Source organism: Pezoporus flaviventris, unplaced genomic scaffold (assembly GCF_033815535.1).
Source record: "Pezoporus flaviventris isolate CSIRO_AGI_PZ_B2104156 unplaced genomic scaffold, CSIRO_AGI_Pfla_v1 ptg000078l, whole genome shotgun sequence".
Lineage (NCBI taxonomy): Eukaryota > Metazoa > Chordata > Aves > Psittaciformes > Psittacidae > Pezoporus > Pezoporus flaviventris.
In genome coordinates this window covers 5405902-5425747 of record NW_026892626.1, presented here as the reverse complement: position 1 = coordinate 5425747, position 19846 = coordinate 5405902, and the positions used below count along the sequence as shown (strand labels likewise).

General features: G+C 46.3%; 1 protein-coding gene across 1 annotated transcript in view; it reads right to left on the bottom strand.

The window, feature by feature from the left end:
* The window catches only part of CARHSP1 (calcium regulated heat stable protein 1), a 38051-nt gene extending 19187 nt beyond the window's left edge, over positions 1-18864 (bottom strand). Inside the window, exons 1-3 of the mRNA XM_061473980.1 lie at positions 18825-18864; positions 17542-17795; positions 16018-16096 (exon numbers count right to left, since the gene is read on the bottom strand). Coding sequence (XP_061329964.1) covers positions 16018-16096; positions 17542-17795; positions 18825-18864 — 373 coding nt within the window. The remainder of the gene's footprint in view (positions 1-16017; positions 16097-17541; positions 17796-18824) is intronic.
* Between the last annotated feature and the right edge of the window lie 982 nt (positions 18865-19846).

The following is a 19846-nucleotide window of genomic DNA, read 5'->3' as shown; positions in this document are numbered from 1 at the left end:
ACTGCATATAGTGAGATGACAGCAGCTCTTGTCCCCTGCGAACCTCCGCTCAGCCGGCTCAGTGCAGAAGACCGCTTCATCTGTGCCTTTTCAAAGACAAAGGTGGAGTTTGGCTATTTCAGTTTGTTCTGGCGTGGCCACTGTCTTGACGTTGTTCATACAGGGATCAATTCATTTCCTACAGGGAATAACTCACTGCTATTGGCAGCACTCTTAAAGGAGCAGACACGCTATCCCCACTTGTACACGCAGCTGGAGGCATTCAGAGGCTGCAAGTGTTTATACAGGAAGCCTACAGCAAACACTCAAACTGAAACCTCACGTCCCAGCCTTCCTCTTTGCACAAGCTTTGCCTTCCAAATGCAGTTACTGGCAGTCTTCAAAGACTGCTTTTCAGATGTTATCCTGGGTTCTGAATTGACCCTCTGCACATCAAGACTCAGCCCTGGGATGCAGACTGCTGCCAACAGCCCTTCCTCAGCAGCCAGCAATACCTTCCCTTCCTCATGACTAGCTGAACAAACCCAGTTTCTTACAACTCAAGCCCTCCAGCTCCCACCCTGTTCCCACGAGTTTCCCTGTCCCTCCAGACCAGCCACCACCTTCTACTTGCCTATGGTAAGGAAGGTATCACATGAACCCCAGACTCTGCTAAGACAGCTCCCCAAGAGCATCACACTTGCTGTGTTTTGTGAAGGCAGCCAGGACTTCACAGCAGGAAATCATAGCTACAAAAGCCCAGCAGAATGCAATTCTAGCTACAACAAAGACAAGAACAGTGCAGACTGTATTTCTTCTGCTTGAGCCAGCAAAGTATTTGCCTCCAAGGTATTTACAGATTGAAGGCAACATGATGGCAAGGTATATTCAGGCTCTTTAGAAAACTCCAACAACGTGCCAGATGACCCTTACATCTGCCCATATTTCAACATGCATCATTTATTTTTCACCAGTGTGGGGGGTTTGTGTGTGTATATATATAGATACAATTTTTTTTTAGACTGTAGGTATGCACCAAACAAAAATATAAATAATTCACAGAACCATTAGAGAAAAAAAAAAAAAATCAACTGATTTAACATTTCAAAGCAAATACATATATTTTACCATACTTCTTTTTCAGAACAATTGGGCACTCTGTACACAAAAAGACCCCAAAATGTCACCTCCAACAGGTGACCTACAAAGCACAGAATGCAATACATGCAGGAGAAATCTCTGAAATTCTTAGAAAACATACTACTCAAAAAGATCTACAGAAGTAATTCAAGCTGGGGGTCTACAGGTGCCACCATCAGTTCTCTCTATATTGACATATTCTTTTTCTATTCTTTAAGTCTATTCTATACCTTTAAAAATACCCTAAAATTAGCAGTTTGGGGGGAAGTTATCAATTCTGACCAGCACAACACTACCATGGAAATCGAGTCTCACTTCATTTAAAGGGAATGCCTGGAAAGAAGTCAAACCAGATATAGAAGCACAACAGACTCCAGGAAATCCCTCCATCTATGAATGGTTTCTTTTTTCACAGAAACACTGCAACCCCTCCAGCGAGCAGGCACAGAGCTCAGCCCAGCAAACGTTGCTCAGCATGCTTCAGTGCTCTGGCACAGAGGAAAAGCTCTTCCCAGCCTCCTCACCTGGAAACAACACTGTCAGCAGGAGCTGCTTTCACAAGGTAGCACAATTGCCTCTTAAGAGGACAGCACTGGCCACACATACCTGGAAAACAAGGCCCTTTCCTCAAAGGGAGAGCCACATTCTGTACCCCGAGAGCAGCCACACTCAGCTGACTTTTCCTTGAAGTTAGCTCTTTCAGTTCAGCCTCAAAAGGGAATATGGACATCTGAAAATGTTTTCTGGACTTCCTTTGGATTTAGAAACAATGGCAAGAACTCAAACTTTTAATCACTTGCTTTCAAAATGTCCTGGTTTCCAAATTTATTCTAGACACCTGCATTTCTCTCCTTCTGTAAGGAAGCTGTGCAGATAAACCCCTGTGCTTTGCCTGCTCTTCTGCTGGCAGCTACAAGATCTCAGCAACGTTAAGAACATGGCTCAATGGCACACAGTGAGCATGAGAGGCTGACTCTGCTCCAAGTGCCCTTTCCCAACAGTATGCCCCTTGCTCTCATCTACTGAAAGACTGAAAGCACTGTGACCCTCTGCTCTCTGCATCCCTTGTCTTGATGAAGGACAGGAACCAGGGGTGCTTGACTCCCAACTGTGCCCCCAGTTATTCTAAAGTAGCTCCCATCTCCCTGGCACCTTTCCAAGGCATCTGAGCACTCACTGACTGAGCACCAGGCCGTGGTACTGCTCTCACCTTCAGCTTCTGCCCAAAGCACATTCTGGTACTCAGACCCCAGTGTACACAAGGATCCCAGCACCACAGAGCATCACAGCACTCCTACGTCAAAAAGATCAGCACTTACAGAACACATGCAATTACGACACAGCTGGTTCAAAAAGCTTCCCCTTTCCAGCTGAGTCTGCATGACTAGCTTTCCACAATTAACAGTGGTATTTCAATTAACACAGAAACTCAGAGGAGTTGCAACATGCATGTGACGTGTCCACACAAAGGATTACAGTATAAACATGATGCTCTTGAGGCTGCAGAGGAGTGCCTGCATTCTGTAGTGATCTGGCAGTTAATGGGGACCAGGACACTGCCCAACTGTCCCCCATGTCCAGTAAAAACCTATTTATGAGGTCAACAAAACACCACAAGGAAAATTCCTACTGCTCCTCTGTGCATTCCAGTTAGTTTGAATTAAGACAGGGTTGAGTTTAAGCAGCAACAGCTATTTCCAAGCAGTCTCAGCAGTGAACACCTTCTCCAAAACACTACAGCTGCCTTTCCGCTCCTCTAGTGAGCAGTTTGCTGTGCATGAATCAATGTTGCCTGAGCAGCACACACCAGCCCTGCACAGCAAAGGCCACAGAAAGGGAGTGAGAGGGGAACCAAGTCATCAGCAGCCTCTATAGTGTCTTGGTAAAGGTGAGGACTTCTTACAGTCCTGTGTTTTCCACTGGTCGTGTAAGCTTCTAGATGAACTTAAACTGCATTTAAGTTAAGGAACAGAGTGGACAGTTAGGTTGGGTACAAGTTTGATTGGTTTATGGTTATACTGAAGGATATATGTTGATACCCTGTGGCTCATTCTATCAAAAATATAGAGGAGACTCCCTCACTGGAAATCCAGTATCTGCAGTGACTGACTGATGCTGCATAAGCTTCTTGCTCCCAATTGTCCAGAACAGAGTTAGCCAGGGGCCTCCACTTGAAGGCAAACACAGGAGGCCATCACCAGCTGCCAGGGTGACATCACTCATCACTAGGATTTGCCTAAAGAGAGAGCTTGCAAAATGATACAAAGGAGGCCATATTTCATCCTACATCTTGCCAAGAAGTATTTCAGTGGGAGCAGAACACAGGAGCACCCAGTCGGGAGGTCACTTCCTCAGACAATGCTGGGAAGGGCACAGAGCTGCCCTGAGACCAGCCACCTCCCCTCACACTCTCTCACAGCACAAGTCCAAGACTTCAGCCTGCTTACAAAATCTCACTTACCTGTTTTTGTTTATACAACAGATTAAAAGAGATGGAAAACTCTCCCCAGCTCATGGCATACCTGGGCAAGCAGTGACAGGCCCCAGGCAAGCACCCTCCTATGTGAGTTCTTACCCAGCAAAGATAAAGATGAAGATTATGGTAATGATTACTGCATGCTAATCAAACACAAGTGTTACCCAGTGACTTAAGTTTCTGTGCACATATATTACTGGCTAATGTCATCAAGTATTTAAATGACCATCACTTGCAATGCTGTTCACTCTGCTTTGGTTATCTCTGGTACAAACCAAAACATCCACAACAGGGCAGGGAGAACAGGAAGAGGGGGGATTCTCACGAGCACTGCACAAGTTGCCCAGAGAAGCTGTGGCTGCCCCATCCCTGGCAGTGTTCAAGGCCAGGTTGGACGGGGCCTGGAACAACCTGCTCCAGTGGAAGATGTCCCTGCCCATGCCCATGGCAGTGGATTGGAATTATATGAGCTTTAAGATCCCTTCCAACCTAAACCATCCTGTGATACTATCGTAATTCTAAAGGTTTTGCACTCATCTTTATTTCTCTGCTCATGCAAATCCACAGGTTCCAGAGCACCACACCTGAAGTCTGGGACAGGGACCTGCACATCAGCCCCTGCACCCACCACCTGCACCTCAGCAGGAGGCAGCAGCCTCTCACCAGCCACACATGGTGGGAACAGTTGGGAGCTGTTACCCTCTTCCATGTGCTGCTGGGGCAGCTAACAGCCCAGGCCTGCACCAGGACAAGGCAGAGCAGCAGGGAGGTCATGAATTATCACTCCTGGACCAGCATGATGATGCTGATGCTGAGCCAGCGCAAGCCCAAGGTGTGACACCAGGCCTCTTGCCCTGCTTTCAGTCTCCAACTGGTTTCTGCATGAACTGCCAGCCTACAAACTCAGTTGTTTCTGTAGCAGCACTGTGATGCTATGTCACAGCACTGCCCAGATGCTTGCAAAACCACTCCAGCAACACTGGTGTTGCCAGCACCAGGAGCAGAAGCACATATGGCAGCTCCCAGAGTCCTGCTCCCAGTGCTCTTTTCCTGGAGCCAAGTACATCACACGTTACCTCCAGCAGCAAGTGTTGGTTTCCCTATTTAGTCTTCACATGTCCCAGATGGGCTGTAATAAAGGGACAGTAGTAACAGTGTGAGGTATCCCTGGCCGTGGCAGGGGGCTTGGAACTAGATGATCTTAAGGTCTTTTCCAACCCAAACCATTCTATGATTCTATGACAGAGAAGCATGAAGGTAGATCACAAAAGTACTTTTGCAGCAAAATGAGGGAACATCAGCATGCCTTTATTCCATCTGATGCTGGCAAGCCAGATGTGGCTGCCTAGGTCAGAGTGAAGTACAAGGTAAATAAATACACATTGGTGTTTACCTTCACTTTCCAGCATTTTGGATTTACAATTTAAATAAATTCCAAACTGCAGGTTGCATGGTGGTATTTAATAACCTCCAGTAAATTTTTTCAGGCCTCCTCTGAGCTCATACAATCTTTTAGCACCTACAGTATTCTATAAGCAAGGAGTTCCACAGCTTAAAGGTCATGTGAAAAAAACAAATGAATCTCCTTTTAGTGGGCAGCAAGGAGTGGCCATTTTTACAGAGAAATTAAGAAAAGGCAATGAGATCAAAAGTCAAAGCATAGCAAATTGAGAAGGAAAGGGAACAGCATAATATCCAAGGGACCAAACAGGAAAGAAGCATTTGCTCAGAGGAGCGCATAGGGAACAGTGCAGACTTTATTCATAAATCAAACCTTATATTTTCCACCAGAAGACACATAAATGGGATAGAGAGCAAGAGGAGCTACAAGCATCTTCCTGGTGTTCAACACGCCACCACCCCCTTTTTAAGTTTCTAAGTACAACAGTAACACCTTATACTACTCCAGACTCCTGCTGCCTTCATCACACCTCCATTAGCCAAGGCTGGGAACTCTGTTCTTTGATAGCAGAGGCAACATTTAATACATCTCATCCTATTCTTGCTACACAGGCCCAGTCACAGCAAGCTTACGTATTTCCCAGATGAAGTACATTTGTACGACTGGGCAGAGACCAAGCTGTCTCTTCCAGTGGCTGCTCTTGAGCTCTGCAACTCAAGTCTTCCTTCAGTGCTTTTGCAGGTCTGAAGCTCTCCCCCTGCCATTACTTCCATGCTGGCACATTCCATGTGTACTTATTCCAGGATTTATTGCATTTTGGCAGGAAATATTTATATCAAAACATGAGAAATAGCTCATGTGTCTTGTGTGTAAGCATCTTAGGGCTCATCTACAAGGCAAATGGGCTTACATAGTGTGACACTATTATGAAGAATAGCTCTACATATGTAAATCCCTAGGCACTTCTGAGGAGTTCCTTTCTCAGCCTTCTCCCACATCTCAAAACTTCAGCCAGGATTATGGAGACGTTTGTTCACGTGCAACTTTGAGCCTTTTAAGAACACTGAAATGCCCTAAAATATTTATGTGGCTCAAGCGTTATTCAGAACAATTAGTTCACTGTGTTTCCTCCCTAATCAACATTTTGAATAGGGGAAAACAGTTCATATTACTGATATCTGTAAACATGGAAATTTGAGGCGTATGAGTATTGACAAAGGAAAAAATAACCCTCTGAGGACTTTTCATTTGCCAGCATTACAGCAAGATGCAGATGTCAAGGTACAGCATCAGAAGCCCCTCACAAATAACTCAATCCTCAGACCAGTACTACACGGCACCCACTGAACCGCTTCCTTTTTACCAGGCCTGACTCTATTTTGTGGTTGTCCCAATGCACTGGCCATCTCCCAGTCTCACCACCTGACACCTGCTATGCATATTTTTATTTTTAAGCATCCTAGTCTAATAAACTGAATATATTCCAATTAGATCTTTCAGAAATCAATTAAACAAAAGGTTTGCGATTGAGATATCATTAGGAAGCTGCATCAATATCAATTAATGTCCGACAGATATACAATTTACTGAAACACTATATTGCACCCGAATGAACAGTTAGTGACTGCCTTCATCACTCCAACAAAGACAGCTTGATGAAACACATTCAGCTTGTGCTAATTGACAGAGCACTCAGAGGTACAGAAATACACATTCCATTAAAATAAAACAAAAGGGAATATTTTTACACACACACACACACACACTTAAAGACAGGAGATGGGATGACCCCTAAATTTTAATGGAGAAAGTTCATAAATACATGTTTATAGAAACACTGGCCCATTTAGCACCTGCATTTCTGTCTTGCTGCATCTCTCCACCGTATTTCTGAACTCAATTTACAGTTTATTTCACCATGCTGGAATCAACCTTGCGCTTGTGACCCTGAGACTCCCCTCAGCATCCTCCTTCTCTTGGCTGTGACGTGAAGATAACAACCCAGTTTGCAGTAGCATGGTGAGGACCAGCTGTGTCCATACCTCTGCATACAAAGCCCTGACTGAGCCACAGAGGTTCATCAGGCTGCCAATAGCCAGCCCTGGTTCTCTGCTTCAATCCAGAGTCTGTCTCACTCCCATCTGGATCATACTGCTGGAGAGGAACAGACTTTTTGCAAAGCAGCTTAATAGAGGGAGGTAATGCTCCCTTGCTTTCCCTGCCAGTGAGCGACTGTGCCTCCACATCCCAATGGCAGCAAAGCTTCATTCCTGCTAAGCCCATCACGGCACCTGCCCATCCTGAGGCCAATGTCCATGTCCTGCATCAGCAAGCGGGACACAGCAGACACACTGCCAAGGTGCCTGCTTGTGACCAGAAAAATCCTCCCTGCAATCAACTCCATTCTGCTTAGGGTGAAGAGGAGACCAAAGCAAAGGATCTTCATGCTCTGCAGTCATGAACACCGCTCAGAAGCGGAAGTCATACTTGTGATCCATTGGGAGACAAGTGCTTCATAACATTATAAAAACGCATGGTTAGTTCCCGACTCTCAAGCTGTAATTGTCTGAATTTGTTTGGCTAAAGTCTATAGGACAAGCACTATACAGAACAGATCCGTGCAGTGTGTGTGTTTTTCTTACATAACTTATTTGCCAAACAGAACACAGAAGCCAACACACACAACCAAACTACCAGCAAACCAGAGAGCTTTGCCTTGTTACCTTACGTCTCCTCAGCTCAGTTTTGGCAGCACAACTATCCCCACTGCTTTCGCTAGAACTGTGTGACCTACTGCACCGACAAACAGGTAGTCCCCATACGGTGTAATCAAATCTGTGACTGCATGAACAGTAATGCAGCCAGAGCTCACACCCACAGCTCACTGCCTCCACAGCTGCTTCAGGGACAGCAGCCACCTCAGTAAACACCCTGAACTCTTTGGAAACCACACACCATACAAATCCTCCATCAGATCCTCTTGGATGGCAGTTTGGAAAACATCACTGATAACACACTTTAGACTTCAAGGAAAAAGAGTCTCAAAAAGCCTTACAATACCAACAGTCCAGCATGTCTACTGTAGGCAATGCATTGTCAACCAGCTAATGAGAAAACTGACCCACAGAGAGTTTGACTGCTTTCCCCAATTATCATGTGTGCACAAACCAGTCTGTCTTGCTCAGCACACGCACTCTCTGCATTGAGAGCCAGTTAAATGGCAAAAGGAGTCATATTGTGTTTTACTGCTTGCAAAACCACAGCGCCAGCACAGGCACGTGTGTGAGGCTGGATTTCGTGCCGCCTTACACGTCAACAAAACTATTTAACATGCTGTGATTGCAAGAGCCATAGCTCCAATGACGTGCTGGAAGTGTACTGAATAGGGTAGAGCTGTCCAGAATCACAGATCTGTTGCTGTTGTTTATGTCTACTGTGATAATGCTCAAAAGCCAACACAAACCAAAGTGAGGGAACAGGCAACACAGCTTTTCAGGAAAGGCAAAAATCAACTGTTGCAGTTGAAAAAAGGCAGATGAATCTTGAAGCATGCACGTTCTTCAGGTATAAAACTAAAACTTGATATAGAAGCACATGTTGAATAGAACTATTGCATCATATTACAACAGTCACTACCTTAAGCACCTGTACCTACTTCAGGGCATGTAGTGATAAGACAAGGGGGAACAGTTTTAAACTGACAGAGACTGAGATGAGCTCTTAGGCAGAAGTTCTTCCCTGTGAGGGTGCTGAGGCTCTGGCACAGGGTGCCCAGAGAAGCTGTGGCTGCCCCATCCCTGGCAGTGTTCAAGGCCAGGTTGGATGGGGCTTGGAGCAACCTGGTCTAGTGGAAGGTGTCCCTGCCCATGGCAGGGGGTTGGAACTGGATGAGCTTTAAGGTCCCTTCTAACCCAAACCAGTCTGTGATACTATCATAAGTTTTTGCAAAGGTTTTGCATTCAGCTTCATGCTTACCCTGCTCACGCAAATCCACAGGTTACATAGTACCATGCTCTGCAAACAGAAGGAACAGGACACAGTAGCAGAGCAAACACTGCACACAGCAAAGGCAGTGATTGCTGTTATGAAAGAGTATTTTGATTCAATTTACCAGGTTGGTCACATGCTAACAGTTACATGACCTTAAGAAGTGACCATTTTCCAGACTTGCTCACTGGGAGCTGACAGCAGCCTCCCGTGTACATGCAGCCACACACCAGCAGCACAGCAGGGTAACCAGACCTGCCAGCTAGTGCCAGGGATCCTGTACCAAGCTTGGTGGAAGGAGACAAAAAACCAGCCAAACCTAGAAAGCCATACGTACTGAGGGCACGGTGCAGGCAATCAGGGGGCACTGACAGCCAGCAGGCAGTCTTGACAGCCATGGGTGAAACCCAAGAACAAACTGGGCTTCTGCCTGGCACACACACACAGGGCATGGGGCAAGCTGCTGGGCGGGGAACAAGCCCTGCACACACACCACAGGAAATGCCAAGGATGGAGATGCATCTTCGAGGCACCTTCTCATACAGGGCTCTCTGGTAATGATGGTGATCTCCATGATGGGCAGCACAACACCCTAGCTTCCAACCTGGGATGCACAGGCTCTCCTGCCATAATCAGGCAGGAGTCACACTTGCAGCCAGGAGGAAAGGGCTGCTGGATACTCCATCCTATAGCAGCCCCGTGCACAGAGCACTGGGAGCAGTCCTTCCCACAGGGGTTTGATGCAACGCACAAAGGGCCTGCACAGGAGTGACATGAAGCAGGAACAGACCCACAACCAAGAGAGATTCAAGAGCAGCGAGAAAATGAAGGCAGGGAAATGCTTTTTTACCTAGACTGACATTTTGCATGAAACCTGGTACTACATGTATCTAAGATAAACTTCAGGTAAGCTTGCACGTCTGCCTGCCTTGGAGCAAGCAGTAATTCCAGAACAAGTCTTGTCACAGCACTGGGAAACCAGGTGCATGCATGTCTGGTGGGGTCACCCCGGTCTTGGTGGCCAGGAGATCCCAGGCTGCATGGCTCCACATCGGTGGGGTAGCATAGACAGAGCGCGTCCTCAGGATCTGTGCCAGGGAAGGGGTGGCACTGCAGCCCAGCCTCACTAAAATATTTAAAACCAGATTGTGATAAATGCCAAGTCAGCTCTGCACTAGTTTTGTTTCTTGTTTTATTGCTCTGGGCGGGTTTTCACTAGACATTTGTCTACATGAAGAGCCTGAGCGATGGAAGGGTGGGAAAGGTCAGCACTTGAAAGTGCAGGCAGCAGCGTGGTGACACCGTGACCACCATGCCAGCACTGCCTGTGCAGCAGCTTGGCCAGATTCAGCCTGGCCTGACTCCAGCAGGGACGTGTTTTCCTGAAGTCCCTGCTGTGGGTAAAAGACACTGCAGTGCACCACCTCACATCCCTGGGAGGGAGACCTTTCCTGCCTAAAGCTAGCACTGGGGAAAAGAAAAAAATGAAAAATAAAAGATAGTGCATTAAACGACAGTGGAGCCGCACAGGTACAGGCACATTTTTTCCTCTAGAAACCTGTGTTCTAAACATCGGTGAGAATTTTTAGGACACTGCCAGAGTTCCTGGGATAGGAAACAGCAGCCTTTCTACATGGAAACAAACCTCATGTTTATTCAGAAACTGAGACTCATGCAAGATCACTTTTCAGACATTCATACTGTAACACCACAAAGCAGAAACTGAATACAAATATTCACTCTATTTACCCTCTCCCCTACCACTAAAACGAAAAACCTACCATGTGAAACACTTTAAGAACTCCTCCTGCTAGTCTCCATCATAAAGAGGCTCTATGAAAAGGCTATTGCCACATTTCATAATCCCCATTGCTAGATTTTCTCCAAATACTGCAGGAAGTAAGCCACAACCTACATAGCTAAGAAAATCCTGCCTTTCCTGGCTGCTGCCACCAGAGCTCTTGGTCTGGACATGCCACTGCATAGACAGGCACTGCCTTGCTGAGCTGGGTGAAAAATCCACATTTATTTACACCTCAGTAACAGGTGTAAATTTTGTAAACAGGAAATTATTTCCCTTTGCTTTCTGGCAGCTTCATTTACCCTCTTAGGTAACTGTCAATAAGTTGCAGTCATGACTGTGGTTTACTTTAATCAAGTAACTGAAAACAAGTAAATGCCTTTGGCCAGCCTTCTGAAATCATATGAAGACAAAGCCACCAAATGACAGACACTGAGAAGGAGGAGCTCATAAAACAACACAGTCCATATCTCTAGAGTGCCTTGGTCAACCTGTCTGGCTGTGCAATGTAAACAAGCAAAACACTAAACGAGTTCTAACACAGAAAGAAAATTCCTCCCCAACTCGCCAAGCAAGATGAAACATTCATTCAGCATCAGATGTTGAGCTGGCTACAAAACCTCCTTACTCCTCACCCCAACAATCAACAACATAAATTCCCCTTTAGGAGCAGAGGTTCACACCTCAATTCTCAGGAACATTAGCATTTTGTTACTGTTGGCCATCCAAAAGCTGCAGTTGCAGCAGGCACCTTATCCCCTCCATGGGACACGGAACACACCACACATGGCTGAGCACGACAGAGACCCACTGCTCCAGCCTCCTACAGCACAGTTTCACAGCTGCAGCTCCATCCAGCCTGGCTTCTCACGACAGCTTTGCAGCAGTCCCCACAGTGTTAGCTCACAAGCTCCCACTCAGGGTAGCACCAATGCGTACTTCGCTTTCCTTCTCAGGATCAGCCTTAGCTCGTAGCACTCCACAACTGCCAAAGTCATACACTGCTCACGAGGCATGGCAAAGGACCAGTGTGGTTTAATATTCAAGAGAAATTACCAGGTCAAGGTTCTCCGTTTCCTTTGTCCCACACAAAGCAGTCTGTGATCAGATCAGGCACAGAGCCATGGGCACAAGGAGCAACACTGGCACACACAGCTCACTTGCTTTTTCCAGAAACCTGTAACAGAGCCCTTCCCTGCAGTGCTGCTGGAAGTGGAAAACCACCCAGGAATTAAACTGTAGGTTATTTTGTTTCCTGTGTGCCTGTATCCCTCCTATCTGATCACCTCTCCAGAGGAGGCTGCAGTGCAACCCCCAGTTCCCCTCCCAGGCCCTGCTGCACACAATCCTTGCACAAACAACAAGGACCCAAAGACCAAATTCACATCTGCTTAAAACACTAGTGTTTAACCATCTGTCCAGACCTTCACCTTATCTCCACCTCCTCCCTGAAGAAATGCATAATTCAAGGCAAGTGCTAGATTAGCTCAAGGAGCCCAACACTCACACCATGGTCATTTTTGTGTTCGTTTCCTTTAGACTACTATTCACTTTCCAAATTGCACTAATAAAGCAACAACCTCCTGATCCAAGTGTCATTACCCCCAAGACACTCAATCATTATTTAAAAAGGATTTCTTGGTTTACTTGATTATTTATCTATATTTAAAACTGACCCAATGAAAAAAAAAAAGCATCTGTGCAACAGCCTCAAACCAACAGCAGATAAAGCACCAGCAAGCCTCTGTGATGAGTCAGTGAGGTTGTAGCATCACATTCACACAAATGAAACCTGATTTAACTGAAGTGGAAGGGAGGTTTCCAGGCTGTTGAAGCCCTGTCATTAGCACAAGGTCAAGCTCCCAGGGCTGAACCCACGCCCCATTTACCTCTAAGCCCTACAGCCAAGCCTGAGAAGATGTGATTTGACTCGCATGGTATTTCACAGATTCCCTGGGGGAGAGCAAGCAACAGAAGCACCACCTTAATGTACTCCAAGTGCCCCAAATGTGACAGAAATGAATGCCAAGTGTGTTTCTGCACCACACAGAGATAAAGAAAATGTCAGTTCGGTTCCTCTCCCAGATGCACTCCACAACTGCCACTAAGGTGCGGATGGTGCTTGAGGTGCAGCCTCATGACAGTGTAGTCCTTGTCTCTGCGTCTTCTGTTCCTTAATGTCTTTTGTTCTTGGTAACCAGCTGAAGGGTAAAAAAACCAAAGTCTTCCTCCAAAGTGATCTCACTCGTGCCTGTTTACAAAACCCAAGAAGCAGCTGTTTATTCTCAGAAAGGGGAGCCTGTGCAGGAGGCAATGCTGTAACAGGGAGAGTTCAATGCCATGTAGGCAGCACTGTTTTGTTAGCAGCACAGACACCACTCATTGCCTCGTTCAGGGCTCTTCCTGATAACGGGGATTGTATCATACAAGCTACATCCACAGACACGTCAGGAAAAAGGAGAACAGGCACAAAGAAAAATCCTGAAAGCACTACCTCGCTAGCAGAGTTCAGCTCGGGGAACAACACCGCAGAACTGAAAGAGCAGAGAGCAGAGAGCAGAGCGCAGGAAGGTTCATCCGCTTCCGGAGGCTCGGAGTTACCCCCTGCAGCCCCCAGAGACCACCCAGACAGGCAGCTGGGAGCGGAAGCGAGCAGAGATCAGGGCGGGAGGCAGAGGAAATGAAGATCACAGCTGGCCGGGGGCTGCCTCCGACGTGAGGAAAAGGCAGTATTAGACTGAGATAGAAGAAAGCAGAACAACTGCCTCTACCTTCCCCCAAGAGAAAAGAGAAAGCAGTTAGTGAGATGAATGCTTCTACCTGTTATTTTACCTAAACTATGCCAGGAGTGACACATTATGCAAACCCAAACCAACACTCTCATGGCTCACTCCTCTATAGTGGTCTTTTTTGCTTCCCCACATCAACTGTTGCAAAATGCAGGATTTGAGCTTTGTTTTTTAAAAAACAACAACAACAAAACAAACACAAAAAACCCTGTTGTGCGGGGAAAAAAAAACAAACATGTCATTTCATTCCCCAAAAGGGAATGAACCTCCTTAAAGGTTGCCACCCTATGCTGTGCAGAGTGCTTTTCCTAGCCCTGATGCCTGCAAAGGGATGTGATCTCCACTCACACTGACTCGCTCCCCTCCCTGCTCCAAGGTGGAAGTTGATGTGCTTCTCACTTTTCAAATTCAATTCCTCTCCTTAGCCTTCATCACAAACCTTCCAGATGAGACGCAAATTAACCATCAACTCTCACTACCAACACCCAGAATATTAATGAACACAGACTTGCGCATCTACAGTCTTGTTACATTTTGCTAATGATGATCCTCAGCAGTCTTCTTCAAAGTTTCAAGCAGTTACAATAAAACCCTGCCAAGTCAACCCCATGGGCAGTGATCCAAAAATGGCCCGATAGGAACTTGAGACAGATGAAATCAGTAACGCTTTCACCCTGAAGGCACCCTAGCCACAAACACCAGGACTCTGCTGCTGTGCCATGGTCCACTCAGGGTGAAATGGAAGCAGAGGAGGATTTCTTCACATCTGCCACTGCCAGGCTCAGCATCAAGTACAACCTTGTCCACTGCTTGCTGGTCATATTGGCTGGAAATAACCTCCCACATTGCACTGCATCCAAAGAACCACATTTCATGTAGTGTAATACCAACACAGTCTAACAGTTTGCTGTAAGGGACTTTACCAGCAGTAGATACATTTACAGTCATGGTGTGGTTAATTCTTCAAGTATACATAAAGACTGGATTCACCAGAAGTATACCACTACCCAAAAAGCAATAGTCTTAAGAGATGACATATCAGTGTTACGTGGCTACTTTCAGATTACTTGTATGCAAATATTTCTGTGCTTACAAGAATGCAAATGAAGGAGTGAATGCTACTGGTGAAAGTATTTACATCATGGGCAAACCTCAGTGCAAGCTCAGAGCAGCAGAGAGAGTAGCTGTAACCAGCAGCAGGTACACAGGACACAGAGGCAGTACAAACAGGCACGTCACGATGCACACAGAGCTGTGGGATGAGCTTCAGCCTCAGCTCTGCTCCTGCAAAGAGCCACTCACAAGCAACATGCTTTCTCTCCTTTTAGACCCTCACACAGCTTGTGAAAATAAACCCATTGCCAGACAACAGTCACATCTTTTTACATTTTCTTTGGCACACACCACTTTTTTTTCTGTAAAAATACAAAGGATTCATATATGCATACTTTGAAAAAAATAGAAATATCCTTACTACATGTTAGTTAAGTCTCTCTAGATTTAACAAGCTACTAAGCTGCATTTGTGAAAGCACAAGCCCTCTGCAGCTGCATTCATGGGACTTGCTATCTTCCATTGATAATCAAGGGAAGGAAACAAATATCGTTGCCAAACGTCACAAGGTTAAGAACAGCAGTCAAAAAAAACCCTTCTCCACCTCACAAAACATAATGATCAGGAGGCTCACGTCAAAGCTGCCTTACAATTTTCTCAGACTCTCCGAGAAACCAAATCTAGCACCACAGAAGGGTTGGCAAACACTTCTCAGAAGTAGCCCTGCAGTTCCAGCAATAACAGTGTCAGAAGAGAACTTCAGATCCTCTCTCTAAAACCTGAATTTCAGAGGCACAGATCCAAAAGTCAAGCTGAGAGGCTTCTCTACGAAGACGAGTGACACGCGTAGACATCAGCTTGCAAGGAGAACATGAAATAAAGGCTATTTTCCCCACTTCTAATAAATACAGGTGCAAACCGTTCACGCCACAGGAACAGACTTTGTGAGTTCTGAAGTATCTCTGTAAGCAACCAGTGCTGTTAGACCTTTCGATTCTTAGTGGGAGACAACTCGGCACGCTTTGTCTTTCTCGTGATCTATAAAATCAGCAATTCTGAGCGTCACAAGGACACATCCCCGGTCCCGACTGCACAAGGCACAAATAACTGGTTAAAAAAGAAATAAATAAATAAAAGATAAAAAAGACGGTAAGAGGAAGAACAGAAAGGAAGCAGGCAGACCAGCCCGACTACCTGACAGCAGTCCAGGCACAGGGAGCCGGAGGACAGAGCCCTCCGCACCTCGGGCAGCCGCACCCCCCCCGGATGCCTCCGCGGCGACGCGTTCAGCGTGAGAGGAGCTGTCCGCGCTGCGCCGGCCCCGCCGCTGCTGCTGCTGCCGAACGTCCCCTCCCGCTCCCGCTCCCCCGGACAGGCCTGAGCCGCTCACCTGGTCCGCGCGGGCTGTGGCGGCCCCACGGCGGGCCGGGCTGACGGACGGCGCTAGTGCTGTCGTGGAGCGCCCCGCGCTATAAAGCGGGTGGGCCGGGCCCGCTCCGCTCCGCCCCGAGGCCAGCACAGCCCCGGCTCGGGGAGGGGAGCCGTAGAAGAGCCCCGTGCTCGGCCCGAGCCCGTCTGTCACAATGGCGAGGTGACAACGGCGTGGGAGCGGGGTGATGCAGCCAGAGAGCTCAGTAAAACCAGGTGAAGTTCAAGGGATAGTCCTGGTGTGTTTTCTCGAGTTTTGCAGTGAGGAAGGCTGAGGAGCTGAGCTGTGGTGCACACTGATGGGGAAGCACACCCGTGCGCTCCGTAGTAGCAGCGTTACTCGCATGTGCTTGCCATCGGCTGCAGGAACCAGAGCTGCCACAGGAGAGCCTGAAGTGGAAGCTGCAGCAAGACAACGGGAGGCAGGACAGGACAGGGACCGGGACAACCTCTCAGGTAGTTGCACGGACTTTAATAGGAACACAAGAATCACTGGAAGATGTTATGACCAAGAGAGCTGTTTTCACCCAGCACCCAGTCACTGGAAAGCAATGCTTTCATCTGTGCACAACTGTCTCAGCTGATAATAAACCACAGGTTTTTAGTGTTTTCTTTTTCTTTTTGTGTGTGTGTGGTGTCTTTTTTTTTTTTAAGATAGCTTCAGCACTGATTCTTTCTGATTCTTTTCTACTTTTAGGTACCAGGCAAAGTACATCCTTATGTCATTACAAACATAAGATATAGTATACACTGTTGTAGCCGAACCACCACACACAGATTTTTGCAGGCTTTTTTCCACAAGGAAAAGTGGAGTCCTATAACGTACAGTGGTTGACCTGAAGCAGGGGAGCTAGGAAAGATGGCACCATACAAAGTAACCAGCTTCCTGTGTCAACCACAGTGTCATCCATTGTCTTCCAAAGTATCTTACCTTCCCGCTTCTGTTCTGCACAAGATCTCACCCCTTTGTAGAATAATTAGTAATGGGACTGATGAGTGCTCTTGCTTGAAACACTAATTTTATTCCTGGAAATCTTTTCTCTTCTGCTTTGTATGGCAATACAAAAGGTGGAGGATGAAGGGTAAGCACTACTTAAGCAAGCACTGTCCTGAGCCATCTCCCCCCTCTCAGGGTCTGGGATTACAGCTGTGCTTTCCTCAGAAGTTCAGCACTTGTGAGTCACCCCTCTCTCCCTCCTCTACCCAAACAGAAGTGCACAGTAGATACTTGACAACATGTATGTTCATGTTCATGGGGTTGATTTTCAATACCAGACTGTGGGCTTCGGGGTCCCTCCATGTAAATGTGCTTGTGTCCAGCTAGCACAGTTAGGAAATGTGATTTTGCCTGCTGCTTTTTTCACCAGCTGCAGGAGATGAGACTCCAGCTTCCCACTAAACTCCAAGCTGTCTCCCTTCCCTTCTCCTTTTCCTCCTTAGTACAATTACTAATGCCAGGTTAACCATCTTCAGCAGATGTGCCTACCTCGTTCTCTCCGTCGCTGGTGTGGGGTGGCCAGCAGCAGGGCAGCATTGGCTCCTTCCTGGGATGCAGGCAGGGCTGAGAAATCTCTGCAAGGCCACTGCTGCTGGGTTGGGCCAGCAAGGGGCACCTCATGGGCAGGAGGTGGTCCAGAGCTTCCAAGCTCTCCTGCCTGTCTGTTTTCTGCCGTCTGGTCCTCTGCTTCTTCAGACACAGCTCTGGACTGTGACAGGGGCTGTGCTCTGCCCCCAGCAGTCCTGACAGGGAAAAAGCAGGTTTCTTGATAGCATAGCATAATTATACCACTTTCCATTCATTTAATGTATTCAAAGTGCAATTACTTACACAATTTGAGTCAAGAAAATGAGTGTGTAGGGGGGAAAATGTATCAGCTAACGTGATTCATTAGTAATGGTGGGTAATATACATCCCTGCACAGCAGCAAGGATGAGATGTCTTCAACAGCTGTTAAATAATTAGGTGCTGGAATAGGGTGAACTCTGTCCAGCTCTATTAGAAAGGCACGAACTAGTCTAGGACAGCTCCACACAGCACAGAGATAACCCCGATTTCCAATTCTGGCTTCTGCACTGTTTTGGGTTTTTTTTTTAACTATTTAGCCTGAAAGATGTGGTTGGCACAAGCACAAAGAGTGTAGGCTGGGTATGAATGAACTGTGCCTGGAAATTAAAAACAGGATTTTAATGATTGGAACAATCAGATTGTAGCAGAGAATAATGGGAGGAAAAATACCCTTAACTCCTTGAATATGTGGCATATTAAATATGCTTCAGTCCAGAGTGCTCCATTGACATTTATGTTCTCATAGTCCAGTTGCAATGCAGACTGGAAACTGAGCAATGCCACACCAGTGTGCTAAACCGAAAGCCTGTGATCTGCTTTTCATGTAAGCTGTTTACAACAGGATACAGTCATTCTGATTTATAATTATTTTTCTTTATACCAGGTATCTGTCAAGTTATTGTGTGCTCTCACTATCTTAATCATCTGTAACTTTGAATCATGCTTCAGATGAGTTCTATTCAGTTTGCAAAGCGTAGGAATTGAGGACAACTTTGCTCTTCTCAGATAAATCATTGCAGCAAAACCGGGGTTGGAAATCGTCATAAAGAAACAAATCTCTCTCTGTGGTTAAGGGTTAGACTTCAGTTAATGCTAATTAATGCTTCCTTTTCTTATACTAAAACAGGTCCAGGTTCTTCCTCCCATTACTTGCATGCACGTGAAATTTAGTTGTCTTTATTAGGAAGCAAGGGACTTCATACCAGTGCAGGAGTCATCAGTGAACAGCTTGACAGGAGGCATCATCCACCTAGTCATTGCAGATAATTTTTTCTCTTGGCTAGCATGTCTTCAGGTTCCACTTTTTCTAAAGAAAGATAAGGAGCAGAGGAGTCTTTTTATGCATAAAATCAGGCAGAAGCTACACAGCTACCAAATATTTGATGGTCAGTCAGGTTGTCTGTCCGTTACTCCTGAGGCAGTCACCTAATAGCTCTCAAACCTGTTCTTTCAGATTTCTTGTCTTCACAGTCAAAAGGATGCAATTTTTTACTTGAGGAAAAATAATGTGTATGGATTGTGCTGAAGTACAAACACAGAAAAGGTGAGCTTTTCAGCAAGGTAAGCTCCAGGGAAATTGTGGTGGCTTAAGACCAATATGTCTTGTCTTCTCTGTGTTTTTACTTCACATGCAACAGGTGCCTTTAAAGTAACCCAAACCCTATTCTAGTAGGAAATAAGGCCTTACAGAAGAACTGTTCACTCTGCCATTTGCTTTTTATTTTGTAAATACTGACTAGCTGTCAGAAATAAAATATTCTCCTCTGCTCTCTCTTCAGTTAACACCTTCTATCCCTTACTCCTGTTGTTTATATTTACTCTCAATCACTAACACAAGTTGTCTCACTGGCCACTCTGCTTGCCAGCTGCTCTGTGGAGGCTCACATCCTCAAGCTGCCTAAGCCTCTGCCCTCCCTGAAAGCTTCCCCTTATACTTTCAGTTGATGCCCTGGCAGCCTCAGCCCTGCATTCATAATCAGGCCTGTTTGCTATGAACTTGCAATAAGAAGTCAAGAAGACAGCTTGATCTCTGTTCTTTACAGGGATCCACACATGAGCTTATGCCAGGTTGTACTTCATACATGCTGGAGGGTCAGGCCAGGGACCGATGGGCAAAGGCATTAAAACCTGAAGACATGATTCAGCATCTAAGCTGAAGTTTTCTTTCTGAGGTACAGTGTGTTAAGGTGAACTTAATCTACAAAAGCAACGCAGGGCACAAATC